This window comes from Leopardus geoffroyi, chromosome A1, assembly GCF_018350155.1.
Source record: "Leopardus geoffroyi isolate Oge1 chromosome A1, O.geoffroyi_Oge1_pat1.0, whole genome shotgun sequence".
Lineage (NCBI taxonomy): Eukaryota > Metazoa > Chordata > Mammalia > Carnivora > Felidae > Leopardus > Leopardus geoffroyi.
The window spans coordinates 152646368-152667486 of record NC_059326.1 but is presented as its reverse complement, the minus strand read 5'-3'; the positions used below and the strand labels follow the sequence as shown (position 1 = coordinate 152667486).

General features: G+C 36.9%; 2 protein-coding genes and 1 pseudogene across 2 annotated transcripts in view; all 3 read right to left on the bottom strand.

Moving 5' to 3' along the window:
• The window catches only part of POLR3G (RNA polymerase III subunit G), a 103526-nt gene that overhangs the window by 81982 nt on the left and 425 nt on the right, over positions 1-21119 (bottom strand). The gene's annotated exons all lie outside the window — the stretch shown is intronic.
• LOC123608165 (40S ribosomal protein S3a-like) lies at positions 3730-5218 on the bottom strand. The gene is given in 2 exon segments (XM_045497757.1): positions 3730-4283; positions 4286-5218. Coding segments are annotated over 2 exon segments (849 nt in total). The 5' UTR covers positions 4632-5218; the 3' UTR covers positions 3730-3780.
• Positions 6722-7154, bottom strand: LOC123580697 (annotated as a pseudogene).

Genomic DNA, 21119 nt, shown 5'->3' with positions numbered 1-21119 from the left:
CTGCCAGAATGTTTCCTTTCCCTTACTGAATATGGTAGTCATGTAGAATTTAGAAGCTGGGCAAATCACTCTTGAATGAGATGAAATGCAACGGCATAATGGCAGAGAGTGGTATGATAGATCAATTACTCTTTTTTTCTTAAGATTTTATTTTTCAGTAATCTCTACACCCAATCTTGTGCTAAAATTTATAATCCCAAGACATAGAGTCGCATGCTCCACCAACTGAGCCAGCCCAGGTGCCCCTAGATCAACTACTCTTAACACTTTGCTCAAGTTGTCAGATTCTCTGAGTACTTTTATAGTTTAATTCCTGGTTAAGAATTTAAAATTTTAAATGAGTGATGAAAGGAATTAAATTTTAAATGAGTGATGAGGTCATTAAAAATAATATATCTAGAACTCAGCGACAGCTCATATTTTCCTCTCCTCTCTTATAATGTAAATAACTCATCGAAGGGAAGTATCAAAGAAGGACATGCAAAATCAGAAGGTCTAATCTCAATTCCTTCACCAATTAGCTATGTGCCATTAAGCAAACCACCCAACTTCTCAAAATCTTGGTTGTCATCTATGAGAAGAAGGCTCTTTCAAGCAATCTGATCTGCAGGCTCCTTTCTAGTATTAGCATTTCTATGGTTCTATCCAATTCCTGAGTTAGAGTTGCTTAGATGAAGGAGCATGAGCTTCGCATATACTAGCCCGCTTTCCCACTCCCTGCACATATTTTGCACTTTCCCAAATTCATGCCTTTCTCCTTTGATTTTTTTCTATCTCTAATAAAATTTCAACCCAACTTTTAAAATTCTTTGTCTTAATGACTGCAGAAATAATTGTGCCCTCCTCAGAATTCCTGAGCATTTATTATCACACCACTCATTCATATGGCACTTAGCAGTTACAGCAAAAGAAAACTCTGCACAAGACATTACAATAGGCACAGAATACAGGATTAATTGCTATAGAAGTGGTTTTGACTGTAGTTCTCAACATGTGGTGGACAAATCACATGGGGTTCTATGACTATTTCTTTCTCTCTTACTGATCAGACCCACACTAATATGTCATAATACTCCAGGTTGAATATAATTAGTATATAAATGAACTCAAATACTTACACAGGCCATAATTCACAAAATGAAGCAGTGCCTTTGCCATAAAGTAATGAGTTCAGAGGACTCTGACAAAAAGGAGAGCTCAGGTCCCACAGAAAGGGGGCAGCAATGCCTTGGTTGTGAAGGGGTGCAGCATCTGTGACACTAAAATGTTTGCTTCTTTAAGAGAAGTCAGAAGTCAAGAGTTTTTGTTCTTTGTTCATGGTTTTTAAATTTTTCAGTTTTGTAAAAAATTTTTGAGAGGGAGAGCACACATGTGAGGGGTGGGGAGGGGTAGACAGGGAGGAGGGAGATAATGCCGAGCAGGCTTCACGTTGTCAGTGCATGGATAGCTAATAAGGTTCCGTCCCACAAATCGTGAGATCATGACCTGAGCCGAAACCAAGAACTGGACACTTAACCAACTGTGCCACCCAGGAGCTCCATCTTTGTTCACAGTTTTTAAATGTCAAAAGCAAAATCAAACATTTAAGTATATCTCCTGTAGGTCTTATTTAGCTGTTAAGAAGTCTCTGGTCTCTGCTCATCTATTTCTCAGCCCACTACAGCGTGGCTTTTTCAGTGAAATTACTCTCCCAAAAGGTACCAGTTACCAGCTTTGTGACCCAAACAAGTAACTTAACTTGTCCCTGAACCAGTCTTTTGCCTACATCACAGGATGTATGAGCAGTAAGTGAGAAAATATCTATAAGACATAGCACACAGAAATATGCACAAAGCAGTCCATGCATGTTTGTTCCTGCTATGCTTGAACCACACTGCAATCTGGCTTCCTCCATCAACATGGTACAGCTTTAAACACCTGTGTGCCTCCTTCTCTCTGCCAGTGCACACTCCTCTCCCCTCACTCTCTGAGTTTTAACTCTTTGAAGAAAGTGCCTTCTCAAGCTGTATGTAGATTTCTTGATGGTAAAACTATCCTAGCTTTCTCCCCACATTTAAGAATATTTTTAAAACATTAAAAATATTTTAAAAACAGTTTTAAAATATTAAAAAATATATTTTTATTCTTGGGGCACCTGGGTGTCTCAGTTGGTTAAGTGACTGGCTTCAACTCAGGTCATGATCTTGCAGTTCACGAGTTCAAACCCCGTGTCAGGCTCTGTGCTGACAGCTCAGAGCCTGGAGCCTGCTTTTGATTCTGTCTCTCTCTGTCTCTCTGCCTCTCCCCCACTTGTACTCTCTTTCTGTCTCAAAAATAAATAAAACATTTAAAAAAATATATGCATATATATATATATATATATATTATTCTAGAAAATTTCAATCACATACAAACATAGAAAGAAGAGTATAATCAACCCCTTAGTACACATCCATCCTCAACGATTTTCGACATATGGCCAATTTTGTTTCATCCACATCCTTACCAAATCCCTGCCCTCCCACCATTGCACACAGAGTGGATTATTTGAAGCCAACTATAAATATAACATCATCTCACTTGTAAATACTTCAAAGTTTATACAGTTTTGTAAGGAATGTGTAGGAAACAGAATGGTCTTGTGTAAAGATTCTTAAGGGTGATGGGGGAAGGGAAGGGCAAGGAGGATGGGACACACAAGTAATATGTATTCCTAAAAGATAGGGATTCCGCTCTTTTCAAGTAGAAAATCTCTGAGCCAATACTAATTAGCTGAACAAAAAACATCTATGGGCAAAATCTGGTCATAAGACCACAAATTTGCAACCTTATCTATAAATAACAGCTGTGGAGAAGGACAAATAGAAAGGGTTGAATTCATAATAGAGTCAGGTTAAGGGAAGAAATTCTTTCTCCTTTGTTGCATCCACACGACTCCTGAAACAGAATGCTACGGGCACCAGTGACAGTCGCAACAAAGTTTATTACAATGAGAGGCAAGGCCGACCGACCGATCGGGACCAACACTCTTGATAAGAGTGTGGCTCCGAACAGCCGGGGTACAGAGTTTTTAAAGCCGATCACATCGTTTTTTCATTATCTGGGAACAGAGAACAGTTCCCAGATGAGTTAGAAACAGTCGCCAGATGAGTCAGAAACAGTTATCGAATGAGGTGAGTATTTTGGACTTTCTGCTGCTAAGTTGCAACCAGTGGCTCTCCTTGACCTTGTCTCTGATGCTCTTTTTTTTGAGCTTTTGTTTCCTTCATTGGTAAAGCCTGATTCACAAGAGTATGAAGTATGATTTACAAGAGTAAAAAGCAAGGCTGTTATCTTTTGACCTTCAGTGTCAGAACAAAGTTGTTATCTTTCAAGCTAAGCGTTAGCCCTACACTACAATTTAACCCTTACACTATTACCAGATAAATCTCTGAGTTTGGGGAGTTTTCTACCTTGTATTTCTCATAGTTAGAAGAAAATTTCAAAATGCATTTTGCATAAATCTTAATTGACAATGGAAATGCTGACTATTTTATCATATTTGTCTCTAAAGATTTCATTTTATTAGCCATCTTTTATACTTCCATCCAGATTACTTCAGCTTAAAATAGATCACTAGTCTTTCGCAGCTATTTAGTAACTAAGAGCAATGAATTAAATTCATACAACAGTTCAGAAAAGTTCACATCACCATCAGTTCAGAACATCTGATTCACCAAGTATAGATTATTTAAAAAGAATGACCAGAAATTAAATATCACAAATAAGATTTTTTATTTGTCACCATTAAATGTCTGAATTTTAAACAGATTCTTGGGCTGGTGGCTCATATCCATCAGCTTGTTCAACTTTAGCACCAGTCTCACTCCCAGTAGCTTTTCCAAAACTACTACCTTCATCATGAAGCTCCATGAGCTTTCCCAATTCAAAGTTAGGTTTTGTCAGCATTTTTACTTTTCTAATGAAGACATCATGGAGTGGATAAATAGACTGACAAATCTTTTCTATGTCATCCCCGATGTTGTCTGGAATCAATTTATTGACCACTCTTTTCAAGTCATTTGTCTGCACCTCTTGGGTCATGATTTCCATCATCTTTTTCCAAATTTGGTGGATTTGTTGGTGGTGAGCATAACAGGTCTTCCAAATCTGAATGTTGCGTTTCGTAGTAAAAGCAACACAAAAGAGATGAAGCAAATAACCATTGGCAGTCTTGACATTAACAGGAGCTTCAATCATGATCTGACATTTTTTGACCATGGAGCACATTTTGTCATGGGTAAGATCCATGCCACAGAAATTAGGCAGTTTTTGCCTTGAATATCTTCAGTAATTAGCTTGAACTTTCTAAATGCAACTTCATCATTCTGCAGATCAGCAAGGCTCACTTCGAAAACATGACCCTTAAGGTCATAGGATGCGATTTTGGTTGCTTGAGTTCTTGTGACTAGTGTTTTTCTGATATTTCTTATATTAAACATAGCTGGCACTTTTACATCACACCAACCTTTCTTTGAAAATGGATCAACCACTTTCTTCTTGGCTCCTTTTTTGCTGCCTTTCATAAGGTGCTTGGTTCTTGCTGACAACCAGGGAGCCAAAAGTGCTATGTCTATTTTAAATTCATCCAATCTGGCTTTGGACATCAACATTCCATTAAATGTGCCCTTGTTGAAGTTACCAATTTTTCCAAGTCCAACTTAGTTGACTACTTCTTCTTACTTGGTTTCCAGCACAGCATTTACTCCTGTTTTCCTTCTACCACACTGGCAATACCATTTTTCATGCCCAGGATTTGGTCTTGCACTTTATTTTTGTTTACACACACTTTTCCTAGTTGATTTTATCTGGTTAAGCGGCTTTAACTGCCATTTAAATACTGATGGCTCTTAAATATATTCCTAGGCTTCACTTTTCTTTGAGGCTTCACACACCCACACACATTTACACATACATACATTCTAGAATAACTTTTATTAATATAAAGGATATGTTGCACAAACGTAAATAATAAAATAGATAATATTCCTTGTTGTAAATTCCATATGGCATTTCAGTTTTTGCAGAATTCTTTCATTGATTTTTGCTAAACTTTTGTATCTGTATTTAACTTATGGTTGCAACTGATGAGTAAGCAAAGATCCAATATGAATGTTGGCTAATTCTTTTCATTATGCCAATAAGTGAGATGACAGCTCCAGTATTCCATGGATACTAGAATTCCCTCTGTTTCTGGATTATGCCAAGCTTATTTCTATTTCAGGTCTTTTGCATTTCCTCTTCCTCTTTTCTTCTTCAGTTCTTTACAAGACTGGTTTTTTATTCCAGCTCAAGTGTCACAGAGAGGTTTTCCCTGACCGCCTTAACCAAGAAGCTTTTCTTACTTCAGCCACTCTCTATCCCAGTGCTTTCCTTTATATCCTTCATAGGGATTCTGCAGTGATTAGTTCTTAAAAAGCAAAGTTTGTATCTATATGTATTTACTTATTTGAATGAATAATTCATGCTTATGGCAAAAAAAATTCCAAACAGTGAAAAAACATCTATCCAGGGATTTCCATTCCAGGAAGATTGAGTAGATGCACTTTCCCAATTTATAACTAAAAATTCTGGGCATAATATAAAAAGCAAACATATGAGAAAGCATATCAGCTAAAGACTTCAAGATCCAATGAACAATCAACATGGTGATGAGTTCCCTGGGTTTTCTTTTTGCTGAATATATCCCAGAATTGGTGCTAGAGAAGCCAGAAAGCCTGGAAATACCAATGGGCACCTACAGAAAAGGGCCCAGCGAAAACTGCTCCTTTGAGCCAAAGGACCAGGAAAATGGCAGCCGACAAAGGCAGAAAGCTTTTGGGAAATAACCAATTTACTATAGAAGAAACTATAGCCCCACCCCCATCCCTGCCAGCAAAGACCAAGTGGAGCCTAGACTTTATCCAATTATAGCTTTATCCTCCTAAAGGCTGCTCTCTCAATAGACAAAATTTGTTAAGATACCCAATGATATAGTTGTCCTCACTTCCTTGGACCCCTCAAAATCACCCAACCCAAGCCGAGTCTTTTCTCATACTCTCTTTCTAAGAGAGTACCCTCATGATGTTTGAAGGAAGAAAAAAAAATAAACAAACAATTAAACGTGGTTCAACTACAGGTATTTTTGGTACTTTTTGGCTGAAGAGGATTAATATTGTAAAGTAGCTGCAATCTCCATTAGTATTATTATTGTTGTTGTTGTCGTCGTTATTTCAAATTCAAATTGATCACGTTACGTACACTTCTCTGTACTTTTTCTCTCATTTAATGATGCATTCCAAAAATAGTACATGATAGTATCTATAGGTATGTTTTATTCTTTTTAACAGGTTTATAATAATTCCATGCTATGGATGTAAACTAATGTATTTAAATTGTCATCTGGGGGTACCTGGGTGGCTCAGTCTGTTGAACATCCGACTTCAGCTCAGGTCATAATCTCGCAGTTCATGAGTTTGAGCCCCGCATCGGGCTCTGTGCTGACAGCTCAGAGCCTGGACCTACTTTGGATTCTGTCTTCCTCCCTCTCTGCCCCTCCCCCCACTCACACTCTGTCTCTCTCTCAAAAATAAATGAACATTAAAAAAATAAATAAGCTGTCATCTGTTCATGGACAGATGTATTTTTCAAATCTTTCTCTCTTCCTTTTTTTTGAAAGACAACTTTTATTACTTTTATGTACAGAAGATTCAATAGCGTACACTTAGCCCAGTTTGGTGGCCAGTTTTAGCCTTTGCCTTTTCCAGCTTGGCAATGCAAGCCACTGACTTTGGACCCAGGACACTGCCTCCCCACTGACAGCAGATCTCATCATATCTGCTGTCATATTTGGTCCTGATCGCTTCCACCAGCTTAGCCAGATCTCCTTTGTATTCAGAGTTAACCTGTGTGAAGATGACAGTGGTGCAGGTCTTCCTGTGGACCAGATACCCCAGCCTGGCCTTCCCCTTGATAATACAGTAGGGAACCCCCATCTTACAATATAGGGCAGGCGGGAAGACAACCATCTCCATGGGATCCACATCATGTGCAATCACTACCAGTTGAGCCTTCTTGTTTTCCACCAAGCTGGTGACAGAATTAGCTCCTAGAACACACAACCAGCTTGCATAAGGACTACACGAGGGATGCTTGGTTCACAAAAGGAGCTCTACTATGGGCCCAGCTATGACTCAGGGTTAAAAAGCTTGAATTTTACTCTTCACAGTGATTCCATGTGAACCAATCTTTTTCTTTTATAAGCTGTAACGAATAGCTTTGCACATACTTTATGTACAAGTACACCTACAGAGTAATTTTTGAGAAGTAGAAGTGCTCCTCAAGTGTATGTGGATTTAAAATTTTGATACATGTGATCTCCAAAGTTCACCAAAAAGGTTGCCCTAAATTGTCTATCAACAATGTTTAGGGAAACCCTGCTCATTCTCCATAGTAAGTTTGTAATTCCAAACTTAGATCTTTGCAAATGTAACAAGTGAAAATTTGTATCTCACTGCAGTGTAAGCACTGACCTTATTTTTAAAGAAGCTGAACAAGTCATATGTTTATAAGCTATTTGTAGATCTTTTTACATGAGCTGTCTTCTCATATACAGATGATGCTTGAACAACACAGGAGTTAGAGGCACCACCATCCCTCCCACTCCCATGCAGGCAAAAATCGGTGTTTAACTATTGGCTCCCCCAAAACTTAACTACTAATCACCTTCTGTTGTCCAGAAACCTTATCAATATAAACTATCTGTTAACACATATTTTATATGTTATATGTATTATATACTGTATTCTTATAATAAAGTAAGCTAGAGAAAAGAAAATGTTATTAAAAAACCATAAGGAACAGAAAATACATTTAAGGTATGTACTGTATTTATTTTTAAAAAATCCACATAAAAGTGGACCCCAGAGTTCAAACCTGTGTTATTCAAGGGTCAACAGTATTCTAGGTTCTGTTATAATATAGAAACATAGTATATATTACATAATTCATAACATACAGTACATTAACATTAAAACATATAACATGTTATACAACATGAAATCTTTGATTTTCTTATTGTACATAGTATTTTATAGTCTGTGGAATTTCCACCTGCAGAGTTTATGTATTTCCTTAGCCTATTTTATGAAAACTATTATTGTGATTTTTAGCTTCTTTTATCTACATTCACAAATTTACCTTTAATATTCAGATATTGACTGGTTTAAGCCTTAAAGATAACTTTTTCAGTGTTTCCTTTCTTTTTTAGTTAGCAGTTCCCACATTTTGTTCTTCAGTCAAAATACTTTTTTCTTTTTGTTTAATAGCCTAATTCATTCTCCCTCCCTCCCTGTTTTCCTTCTCCCCCTCCTCTCTTTCTCTTCATATCTAAGCTGTTGCCACAGTAATCACTTATATAATTAGATGCCCCGATTCTGGGAGGAAGAAGAATTTTTCAGGAACATTATGATTTATTAAAGGAACCATTATTTCCTTCTTGCTCTTGATGTTGTCTGCTTATAGTATGTAGGTGGTAGCTAAAAATAAACCTATTAATTTTCACCTCTACATTGTATTCAGGAGCATGTTTAGTGCCTCATTACTAATGAGAACTCATAAAAAAAAAAAAAAAACCCAAATCCTTTGTTTTTGACTGTTGTGATAAGGACACCACTTGTATTCAAAGACATCCTATGAATCTATAAACATGAGTATCTAAATACAACTTGTTTGATTTTAAAAAATGTAAGGCCAGACAAAGAGGTTATGAAAATTCATCTTTAACCAAAGCTTGCAAAAGCTGGTTACCAACCATGGCCACCTACTAAATATTTTGATTTGAAGAATAGACCTGAGATTAATAAAGCATCTTCAGTTTTATGCAGTGCTTCATAGGAAAGCTATCAATCCATAAAAGTAACTCAAAAGGCTAGAGAGCTTACTTTTAGGTGGAAAGCAGCCTCTTAATAAGGACTTATAGACTCTACTTCATTTTCATTATATTTCCAGCATATTTTTGTTTTGAATATTTTGCTCTTTCCTGTTAGCAGTATTGCAGTCTACCTGTGTTCACTTCTGGAAGCAGGAAGTGTGGATAATCCTAGCCCTAAATGCGACTATAAGCACTATAAAGAATAAAAGGAGTGTAAGGTCCTTAGCTCTGAGCACAGGAGGTATTGCTCAGAGGCCAGTGCTTTGGAACCCACTCTGGCCCTCCTACACTGCATTCCACATGAGGTGAAGAGTTCCAGGCACCTTAGGAAATATATCCACCTGAAGGATAGCAAAATATGCTACCACAAAATATGCCTTTTTGACATAAAAAGTATTTTGAAGTGAACGCAACTAAGAAGAAACTAAGAAGAACTAAGGGTTCTCTCTACCCTACCCCTTTTCTGCCTAAAGGCAGGATACAAATTCTCCTTTTACCAGAAAAAGACTCTTATTAGCTCAGAGATGGCATTAAAGGAATCTGCAAACAAACCTTATTCCATTAGTTTCCTTCCATATATTCACCTGCCCACAGTTTGCTGCCATTGGAAGCCTAAATTTGCTTTCCACTCTCCTGTCACAAATTTACTGTTCTTTGTTGAAGATGCCATATAAGCTGGAATTCTTTTTTTTTTTTTTCATGTTTAACAATCTTTAATTCAAATATGAAAGTTCAATACAAGCCATTTGTAGGGCTTGGGACTTGTTCTTTTAAAAACAAGAATGGAGGAATGTAACAAAATGATCCTTCCACTTTTTTCTGCAGAAACTTTCGAGGAAAGGATAGATCATAGGGCTATAAAGATCCATTTAGTCATACCCACTTTCTCCCCCTACCAAGTCTTTCACCCGTTCCATAATAAGCTGGAATTCTAAGTCACCTCTCTGAATTACTCGTTTTTCCCTGGGTATCATCCACATATAGAACAGGTAAACATGTTAATAAAGTTCTGTTTGATTTTCTCTTGTTAATCTGTCTTTTATTACAGTGATCTCAGACAAGAACTCAGAAGGGTAGAGGAAATATTATTTTTCTTCCCTTATAGACCCAAAGCTCATATATTCCTTCTAGACCAAGCTCTAGATACTTGGGACCTCAGAATTCCCCACCCAAATGTCTCTAAGCCTCCCTTTAGGGCTTTTGCATAGCAAGGACAATGCCATTGGAGTACACAGCCCAAGCCTAAAAGTGGCCAGATGGCTGCTATTTGCCAAAAATAGGAGTGGAGCTTGGATTTTCAAGCTGGCATATCCACCCATGTACACTGGAGGCCCCTCCTGGTATGGGACAGAGTTGGAAGAAGAAAGAAAAGTTTGACTTGGTCTGGCTCTTCCAACATTCCCAGGATTCAATGTGGAACACCAAGAATTCAGAATTCTAATTTCAAACCTAAACTTCAGTCATTATGAAGCTATATTTGTCAAAGTAGGAGGACAGAACATATTTTATTTAACAGCTTATTAGCTTGATTTATAACTTTAAAATATTTATACATAAGGTATATGACACCTCATTTGCACTAGCCCCTACAGATGTTAAGGAAGTGCCTAGGTTCCTTATCCTTCACTGGTTCTTTTATTCTGACTCCAGATGATTCTATTTTTCAAGCTCTTTGTGGAGGGTAATTTCCAGCAACTCTTTTTTTTTTTTTTTTTTTTTTTTTAACGTTCATTTATTTTTGAGACAGAGAGACAGAGAGAGACAGAGCATGAGCGGGGGTGGGGAGTGCAGAGAGAGAAGGAGACAGAATCTGAAGCAGGCTCCAGGCTCTGAGCTGTCAGCACAGAGCCCAATGCAGGGTTCGAACTCACACTGAGAGATCATGACCTGAGCCAAAGTCAGACACTTAACCAACTGAGCCACCCAGGAACCCCTTAATTTTTTTTTTAATGTTTATTTATTTTTGAGACAGACAGACACACACACACACACACACACACACAACGTGAGTGGGGGAAGGGCAGAGAGAGGAAGACACAGAATATGAAGCAGGCTCCTGGCTCCAAGCTGTCACCACAGAGTTTGATACGGGGCTCGAAACCACAAACCGTGACATCATGACCTGAGCCCAAGTCCGATGCTGAAAGGACTGAGCCACCCAGGCACTCCTCTACTCCTTTTTAAAGGGGAACTAACATTTATTGATTGTCATATGTGAATACTTTATATACATCAGCTAATTTAATCTTCATAACAACTCTGTGAGTGGAATCCCTAGAGGAAACTCAAAAGGTAAAGTTGCCGAGATTTCAAATCTAATGAAACAGCTGACTGGCTTCATCAAGCCCTCTACCTCCAGTCATCCTTTCCTCCCAGCTCTTGACTTTTATTGGATGTCCTTACTTCGTATTTTCCTAAGGAGGTGGAGAGAAAGTCCATGAAAGAACCTAAATTATCTTCTATTTCACAATCATTTAGTTCCTTCACCCTACTTTTCTTTATCTTTCTTCTCTTTAAATAATTCTCCACCTTTGACACCAAGATATCAAGTCTTATCAACTTTCTCTTCTCTTCCCTCAGTCCCATCTTCAACCTGTACCTTTCCACTGGCTTCTCCTCTAATAAAGCATTTCCTATTCTAAAAGAATTTTAAAAACAACCTTCTTTCACTTGTGAAAATCTTTATTAATTCCTTAATTTTCTGCTTCTCTTCACAAATTTCTTCAAAGTGAAGTTAATTCTTACTGCTTCATCATTCCTTAACCTTTTACAATCTTGACGATTATCCTTAACTCTACAAAAATTGCAACCAAATGCCTTGTGAGAACCTAATATTTTTGATGGATAAATTACCTAGTAAAATGCATAAAGTGCATTAATTTTAAGTATGCAATTAGATAATTTTTACATGTGCATACACCCTTCAAACCACCATGCAAATCAAGATTTGGAACATTTCCAACACCCTCTAAAGTTCCATTTTGTTCTTTTTCAATAAATATCACCACTATTACCCCATTTCTGCCTGCCCAAAGGTACCCACTGTTCTGAATTATATGAATATTGATTAGTTCTGCCAGTTGTTGAACTTTATATAAATGGAATCATGTGCAGCATACTCATTTGCATGTATTCTTTTGTATCTGACTCATTTCACTAAAAACAATACCCACGAGTATCAATCTTATTGTTGATGTTACCGTTAATTTTGTGTTTTTTTTTTTCTTTATCACTGGTAGTATTCCTTTATATGAGTATACCTCAATTTGTTTCTCCTTTTACATGTTAATGAAAATTTGGGATGCTTTCAGTATGGAGTTATTATGAATAAACCTGCAGTGAACATTCTCGTGTAAGTTTTTCTGGGGGAATATACCACTACTTTTGGATTCATACCTACAAATGAAATTGCTGTGTCATAAGGTAAGTGAATTTTTAACATTTGTAGAGATAGACACTTACAAACTGATGTATCATTTTACATTCCTATCAGCAATCTTTTAAGAGTTGGTCCACATCTTTTGCCACTATATGATATTGTTAATCTTCTAAAAATTTTTTATTTAATATTAGCCATTTTGGTGTGTTTGCAATAACATTCATTGTAGTTTTAACTGATAATTCAAATCTTTTATACAATGTTCTTACTGGGCTTTAAGACTTTTTATAATTGATTTGTAACGTTTTATCAGATATATGTGTTATAAATGTTTTCTTACACACTTTCACTTCTTTTCATTGTATTTTTTTTAATGTTTATTTTTGAAATAGAAAGAGAAAGAGACAAAGTGCGAGCGGGGAAGGGCTGAGAGAGAGGGAGACACAGAATCTGAAGCAGGGTCCAGGCTCTGAGCTGTCAGCACAGAGCCCAACATGGGGCTCGAACATATGGACTGTGATATCATGACCTGACCTGACATTGGATACTTAACTGAATGAGCCATCCAGACACTCCGTCTTTTTACTTTTCTAGTGGTGTCTTTGATGAGCAGAAATTTTTAATTTTGAGGATGTCAATTTATCAGTTTTTATTTTTATGATTAATGCTTTTTAAGTCCTGTTTAAGAAATCTTATCTGTCTCAAAGTCATGGAGATATTATCCTATGTTTGCTTTTAGAAATTTTATAAGATTTTCTTTCACATATAATTCTATGATCCATCTCAAGATAATTTTTGTGTTGGTGAGAGAAAAGAATAATGTTCATTTATTTTTATGTGATATCTATTTATTGCAAGGTCTTTTCCCCACGGACTTGGTGTCTTTATAATTAATCAAATGACTGTTTGTATGAATAGGTCTACTCTATTGATACAGTTTTCTATCTTTTCTTCAATGTCATACTCTCTTAATTATTATGTTTTACTAAGTATGAAAACCAGAAGCCTTTCTCAAATCTTAATTCTGCTCATTTTCTGTGCACTACTTAAATTTGCCTACCATTCACATTTTTCACAGGGAACAATAGAGGCATTGGAGTCAGGCAGATTTGTCTTTAAATAGCTCCATCACCACATGATGGTGATGTGGGATCGTATAGAAGAAAAACCATCCAAAACTCGGACATGATGCCAAAGGATGGCCGTATGTCATTCTGGAATATTGTTTAATTTAATTTAAGTTATACTCAATGAGAATTTCTCTTGGAGGTTTGTTTACCTTTGTTAGTTGCTACTGATTAGGGCTTAGACTGTGTAAAACATTAACTTGTAGATTTTTGCCCTAGAGAGATGCATATCATGTTTGTTTGGTAGAGAGTGCAACTCCAAAGGCTACAGTTTATTTTGACTTGTATGACATTGTAATTTAGCCAACCTATCTCAGCATGCCTTCAGGAACTACCTAGATATACTCAGTTTTTCTACTTTTTTCTGTGAACTAGCTTTATCATCTGGCTGGGTTCCTCATTAAAAAAGTTAAATAGATCTTAGAAACATATTCATTCTATATTTTTATAATAGTCCTGTGTTTAAATTTTGAAAATTATACTTCGATAATAGTGAGGAGTTAAATATTATTCCAAGGAGTTATATAAACTGGGTGACTGGTAATGGCATTATCCAGGATGCAGAACATATAAGAAGTATTTTAGAAGAAGATAATTATTTTTGTTTTGGTATATTCTTTTCCATATAATGGAAATGCATGACATAAATGGAAGTCTATGCTCATACTGCGAGTAGAGGGTTATCAGAAAAAATGTGAGAAATTTTGGAGTCATCAGTATGTGATTGTTGAAATTTAGTAGGTGAGAGTGCTTAAGAATAGCATGAAAGTATTAAGAACATCATTTTGAAAACAAACAAACAAACAAACAAACAGGGAATGAATAAAAAAAAGCCATCAAAGAAAACTAGGAAGGAGTAGTAAAAAGCGGTCATGATGGCAATTTTAAGGAGTGGTCAACATGCAGATGCAACCGAGGGGACAACAGGATGAGAACTGAAAAGAAGCAATTGAACTAGCAATTAAGAAACCTAGTAAAAGCACTTCCAGTAGAGAGGTGAATGTAAGTCAGATTTGCTGTGGGTTGAGAGAAAATGAAACATGAGGAAGTGGATGCTGTGAATATAGATTGTTTCAGGAAGTTTGGCTCCAAAACCTAAATCAGATCATAATAATTCACTGCTTAAAACCTGCTGATGGATTTCCATTACACTTGAAATAAAATTTATCCTTCAACACGAACTACTAGACTCTACATAATTAGGACTCTGTTTATCAATCTGACTTCTTATACCATTCTGCTATTCTCATTATACATCAAACTTATTGAAATCTTTCCTGTCCTTGATTATGCCAACCTTGTTCCTAACCTGTGGCCTTTGCACCTTTGTCATTTCCTCTTTTTGGTATATTCTCCCTTCAGAGCTTTGCCAGGCTTATACAACAGTATTGAAGGTATATTGGTCAGATCTCCCTCTGTGTGAGTAGGTCATCAAAGGTCTTCCTTACTAGGTCACTTCTTTACTAGGTCACCAAAGACTTCTTAATTGCTAAGTTCAATTGCTTCTTTTCAGTTCTTATCCTGTTGTTCCCTCAGTTGCACCTGCATGTTGACCACTCCTTAAAATTGCCATCATGACGGCTTTTTACAACCTTTCAGCTGCCATGTTTTCAGACCACTCACACTGAGGCCACATTTCCCCTAGCCTGTGTCTAGCTGGTGACTGAGTACAGAATGGATACTAGAGCTCCACTATTCCTGCCTAACCCAAGACTCCTCTATAGGGCCATTTTTGCTTTGGGGCTCCTCAGTGGCCTGAAATTATTTCACAACTGCATTGTACTGTGAAGCTCTTCCTACCCAGTTTTCCTTCCTTCCCCTTTCTGTTCACAAGTGTGAGGACAGTATTGTAGTTTGAAGACTCTCCTGCCTTCTGCTTACCACACCTTTATCCTTCACTGATGTTTCCTAGTCTCTTTCATGACTGATCCTATGTTGTCAGCTGCAATTCAAAGGACCTAAACTGACACAGCTGTCAGTCATTTAATATCACAGTTCAAAAGTCACTTTATCATGGACCTTCTCAGTTCTGTAGTACTCAACTTGTGGTTAGCTCCTCATTGACCTGTCTTATTTTCCTCATAGAATTTAACATTGTACCTTTTTAAAAAAATTTAATGTTTATTGTTAAGAGAGGCAGAGAGAGAGCAGGAGAGGGGCAGAGAGGGAAACACAGAATCTGAAGCAGGCTCCAGGCTCTGAGTTGTCAGCACAGAGCCTGAAGCGGGGCTCGAACCTATGGACTGCGAGATCATCATGACCTCATCATGACCTGAGCCAAAGTTGGACGCTTAATGGACTGAGCCACCCAGGTGCCCCGGTACCTTTGAAGTTTTTAAACTGATTTTTATATGCTAAAGTAAATTACTGACATTTTGAACATTTTACCTCAAACATTTTACTTTGTTCTCTAAAAAGGAGAACATTTTCATAAATGGACAAGATGTTATTAAAATGCCTGATGAAATTACTAGTAATTTCTTTAGAACATGTAATCTCCTGTCCATATTCAAATTTCCACAATTGTCTCCATAATGCCTTTTACAGCTGCTTTGTCCAATGTTTTAATCCAGGACAAGGCATTTTATTTGGAGGTAATGTCCTTTAAGTCTCTTTTAATCTAGGTCAATCCCTTTTTTCATGCACTGACTTGTTGAGGAGAGTGGCCATTTGTCCTACAGAATGTGTTACTCTCCGGATTTGTCTGATGCCATGGTACTTTTTTTTTTTTAAGTGGTTTCTCCATCTCCTAATTTCCTATACATGAGAAATTATGTATTAAGATTTACTTAAATTCAAGTTAAACATTCTTGGCTAAAAGATTTAAGAGGTTAGGTGGAGTACTTCAGATTGAATTACATAAGCAGACATATAAAATCTGGTATACTCCAAATCGAGTTGGACTCTTAACGAGCTGAGCCACCCATGTGCCCCTGGAAGTTAACCTTTTTATTTTTGATGTTCTGATGTTTTTATGTTTGAGGCTCAGTCAGTTAACCATCTGACTCTTGGGTTTCCACTCAGGTCATGATCTCCCAGTTTGTGAGTTCACACCCCATGTTGGGCTCTGCGCTGACAGTATTGGAGCCTGCTTGGGATTTTCTTTCCCTTCTCTCTCTGCCCCTCCACTGCTCGCTCTGTCTCTCTCAAAATAAGGTTAAAAATATTTTTAAAAAATGAAGTGTCTTACTGATAAGTCGATTCTTTTACCATTTTAGTTTGCTCAGTATGAGGCATGTCCTACCAATCTGAAAACTTGTACTAATTTTTAGGTTCTTAGAATATTTCTTCAGTTATATTTTTGATATTTTTCTGCCTCTTCTCCATTTGTTGCTGCTTCTGGAATTCTTATTAGTCATATGATGGATCTATTGGGTTAATTCTCCATGTTTTTCCAATTTTTCCATGTTTTTGCCTAAAAGCTTTAAGTTCTGGAATATTTCCTCAGTGAAACCATCTCATCATTCTATTACATTTTTTACTTCATCGATCACATGTTTAACAGGCTTTTATTATTATCAGAATGTTACTGTTTCAGAGTATGCTGTTCTCTAAAACAGTTTTTTCTTGACTACCTCTTAGGAAGCTTAATATTATGAATTTTGATTCCTAAGCTGACTCTGAGTCTTCCTAGATAGTTGTTTTCCTTAGTTTTATCATTCATGCTGCTGATTTTCTTCTTATTTCTGACGGTTTTTGATTCTTCATTCATTCTTAAGATTGGGGTTCGAGGTAGACATGAAGAAAATACTGGGGAGGGGAATCTGGAAGAATTCAAGTGCAGTAGTTTTCCTAAAGAGCTTTTAAATTCTGTATTCAGCCCTCTTCTCATTTCCACCCTCTACTGTGCCAGACAACTCTAAGCCTAGCGTCTTTCCTGGACTGTCAGGCAGATCAACTCTCTGTGAAGCTTTAGTCACCTGCAAATTCTGAGGAGTTGCCACTTTGATGATCTACCTCATTTGTCAACAGGCTTCCATATTGCTTGATCTTTCAGATATTTTTTGAAATACCTATTATGCTAATGGTAGCTCTCTAGATCACTTCAGTATTAGAAATTATTTCTCAGGGTGCCTGTGTTGCTTAGTAGGTTCATGTCTGACTCTTGATTTTGGCTCAGGTCATGATCTCCCAGTTCATAAGTTCAAGCCATACATAGGCTCTGTGCTCACAGCACAGAGCTTGCTTGGGATTCTCTCACTCACGCACTGCCCTTCCCCCTCTTGCTATCTCTGCCTGCCTCAAATAAATAAAATAAAACTTAAAAAAAATTATTTCTCAGCTACTGTTTTATTAAAGTTTCAAGAGGAAGACTAAACAAATACTAAGGCTTCTATTTTCTTAAACCACAAGTTCTATCTACTTTGGTTCTGGCTCTGGATTTATTATTTTGATTACCATAGCAGCAAATACATTTTAATATCCTGTAGAGTGATTTTTCTATTACTATTCTTTTTCACCATTTCGTAACATTTTTATGCAATTTTTGAGATGATCCTTACAAGAACTTTTATTACATTCAAGAAAAAAATTGAGAATTTTCATTTTGATTATATTAAATTTACAGATAAATCTAGAGTATAATCAACATTTTTACAATAATGACTCATCCCATCTAGGAGAAAAGCTTCTGTATCAATTTATTCAAATCTCATATTTTTTAGTAAAATTTTGTGATTTTCTTCCTTCTGATCCTACAGATTTCAAGTTTATTGGTAGGAATTTCATAATGCTAGTATTAACTTGCAATTGTTTGTTGATTTTGTAAGTTTTTCTGAAAATCATCTACTTTATTCAATTCTTTTTTAAATTCTAATAGTTTGATACTCTTGGATTTTTCCAGGTAAACATATTATCCACACTTAATGTTAATTTTATATATCACTTCTTTTTCTTGTTTATTATATCATTGATTAGAATTTCAAAGACAGTGTTGCTAACTATTTTAATGGTGTCTGTGGCAGAGTTGCTAATCCCCTAGCTTAGTTTAGTAATAGATGATCTGACCCTTAGTTTTATCAGGGTGCATGGTTTTTCACCTAGAGGTTTTTTTTCTCTTATAGCAAGGAATGGAATTGTCACTAATTCTCACTACTATGCAGAAGTGATGATTAACTTTCCTGTCATTCTGTCAGTAGGATATCCTGTAGCAAACATTTTAGTTTAACATTTAAAAATCTATTTTCCCAAATTATTTGCCCACAAAACTCATTCTTCATGAAATGACCATAAACATCCCCCAAATTTTAGTGTTTCAGGTACCATGTTTAAGAAACACTAGCCTTTGTCAAGTATGTTGCTCAGGTTAAAAATGTACCTTCTAAAGCTGATTAATATGTATTTTATTAGAAATGGATTCTGAATAGTTTCCCGTGCTTTTTTGGAGGCAATCTCCTTAATGTAGCATTATGATGAATACAGATTTATATTTTGAACTATCTTTGTGTTTTTTTTTTTATTTAAAAAAATTTTTTTTTAATGTTTTTATTTATTTTTGAGACAGAGAGAGACAGAGCATGAGCAGGGGAGGGGCAGAGAGAGAGGGAGACACAGAATCCGAAGCAGGCTCCAGGCTCTGAGCTGTCAGCACAGAGCCCAACGCAGGGCTCGAACTCACACACCGGGAGATCATGACCTGAGCTGAAGTCGGACGCTCAACCGACTGAGCCACCCAGGAGTCCCTATCTTTGCATTTTAAGAATAAACTGTTTGGTTATAGTGAAATGTTCCTTTAAGACAATACCAAATTGATTTTGCCAACATCTAAAATTTTTGCACATGTTCATCAATGAACATCAAATATGAGCTAGGCACACACAATGGTGAGCACCACATACACTCTCACTGTGGGGCATACAGTGATTTTAAATGCTTTTGAGGATGCTATGGGTTGTGCTAGCTTCAACACTCAAACTTTTCATCGTGTTTTGAGTTTAAAGCACAATAATTAGTTCCTCACGAATTTTTAACTCGCTCATAACTGAGTGGGCTGGATACCTTTTTATTTTGTGGCATAAATCTTTGGTGGCATCCTATCATTCAGTCCTATCTATATTTACTGACCTAATTCAGTTTTCTACCTTTTTTAAGTTATGTTTTCCTTGAAAAGTGAGCATTTCATTTTGATATTTACTGGCAGCATGAAGATGTATCAAGTATTTTAATAATTTGTAAACCTCTCTTTTATTTTTAATTTTCTTAAAGTTTAAGTTCCATGCCCAATGTGGGGCTCGAACTCACCAACCCAAGATCAAGAGTCATATGCTCTGCAGACTGAGCCAGTCAGGTGCCCCAAACTCCCTTTCAAAGTACCAAAAACCTTTTTAGTGGCAATATTCCCTTTCCATTTAGACTCAAAGGTGATTTATGAAAGTACTTTATTTTTTTTTTAATTTTTTTTTTTTTCAACGTTTATTTATTTTTGGGACAGAGAGAGACAGAGCATGAATGGGGGAGGGGCAGAGAGAGAGGGAGACACAGAATCGGAAACAGGCTCCAGGCTCTGAGCCATCAGCCCAGAGCCTGACGCGGGGCTCGAACTCCCGGACCGCGAGATCGTGACCTGGCTGAAGTCGGACGCCCAACCGACTGCGCCACCCAGGCGCCCCTGAAAGTACTTTAAAAGGTAAGTTTTCTACTTTTGTTTTTTGGGCAGCTATCCTTTAACTTTTAATTTTAATTTTTATTATTTTTTAAAAAGTTTATTGTATTATTTGAGAGAGGAAGAGAGAGAGAATCCCAAGCAGGCTCTATGCTGTAAGCTCAGAGCCCAACTCAAGGCTCCCTCCCACAAACCTTTAGATCATGATCCCAGTCCAAATCAAGAGTCCCACACTTAACCTGCTGAGCTACCCAGGGGCACCTAACCTTTAATTTTTAGAGTTATACTATCATACTAGTTTTACTTGTTCAAATTTAGCTTATCCTTCTAGGCCTAACACATATGTCAAATCCTTCAAGAAGACTTTCTTCTGTCCTATCTTCCTTTAAACACATATATATCTTTCATACATACGCCATAGTGTTTACATATCTTCCCCCTTCCCCTGCTCTACCCCCACATTCAAGCTATTTTACTTCCTTATGAAGTTTACAGTTTAGTTCAGTGCTTTGTGGGTTTTCACAGCAAGATTCCATTGAAGGCAACAAATATTTATTGAGCACCTACGCATCAGGCATTGCATTAGGCACTAGGAATAGCGTCAAATGAAAGATGAAATCCTGCATTTTAAGGAAGTCAGCTTTCCTTAGGAGGAGTGTCGAACAAGTAAACAAATTAATTACCCAAATGAGCTTCAAGAAGTTAGTTTTGAAGTGAAGGATAATGTGTATAAGCAGCTTACAACCCTGGAAAATAAAGGACATTATCGAAAAATCAAGGAGAAAGAGAGCTAAGAGAAGGTGAAGTACAGCTTCACCGTAAATAGCCCAATAATCCAACCCAATAATTACACAAAAATAATCCATAGCAACTGATTTAGAATCACTTGGCCAGTTTGTAAGGAAAAAATAATGCAGATTCATATCTACTAAAATCAGAATGGGAGAAAAGGATGTTTAAGCCTGTGTTTTAGAACCCCCACCCAAAGTTTTAGAACATGGCGAAGCCAAATTTGGCAGACCTCATTCCCCGGCTACTCCCTCCTTCTAGACTGAGGATAGCCCACAGCATGCCTCTTCTCCC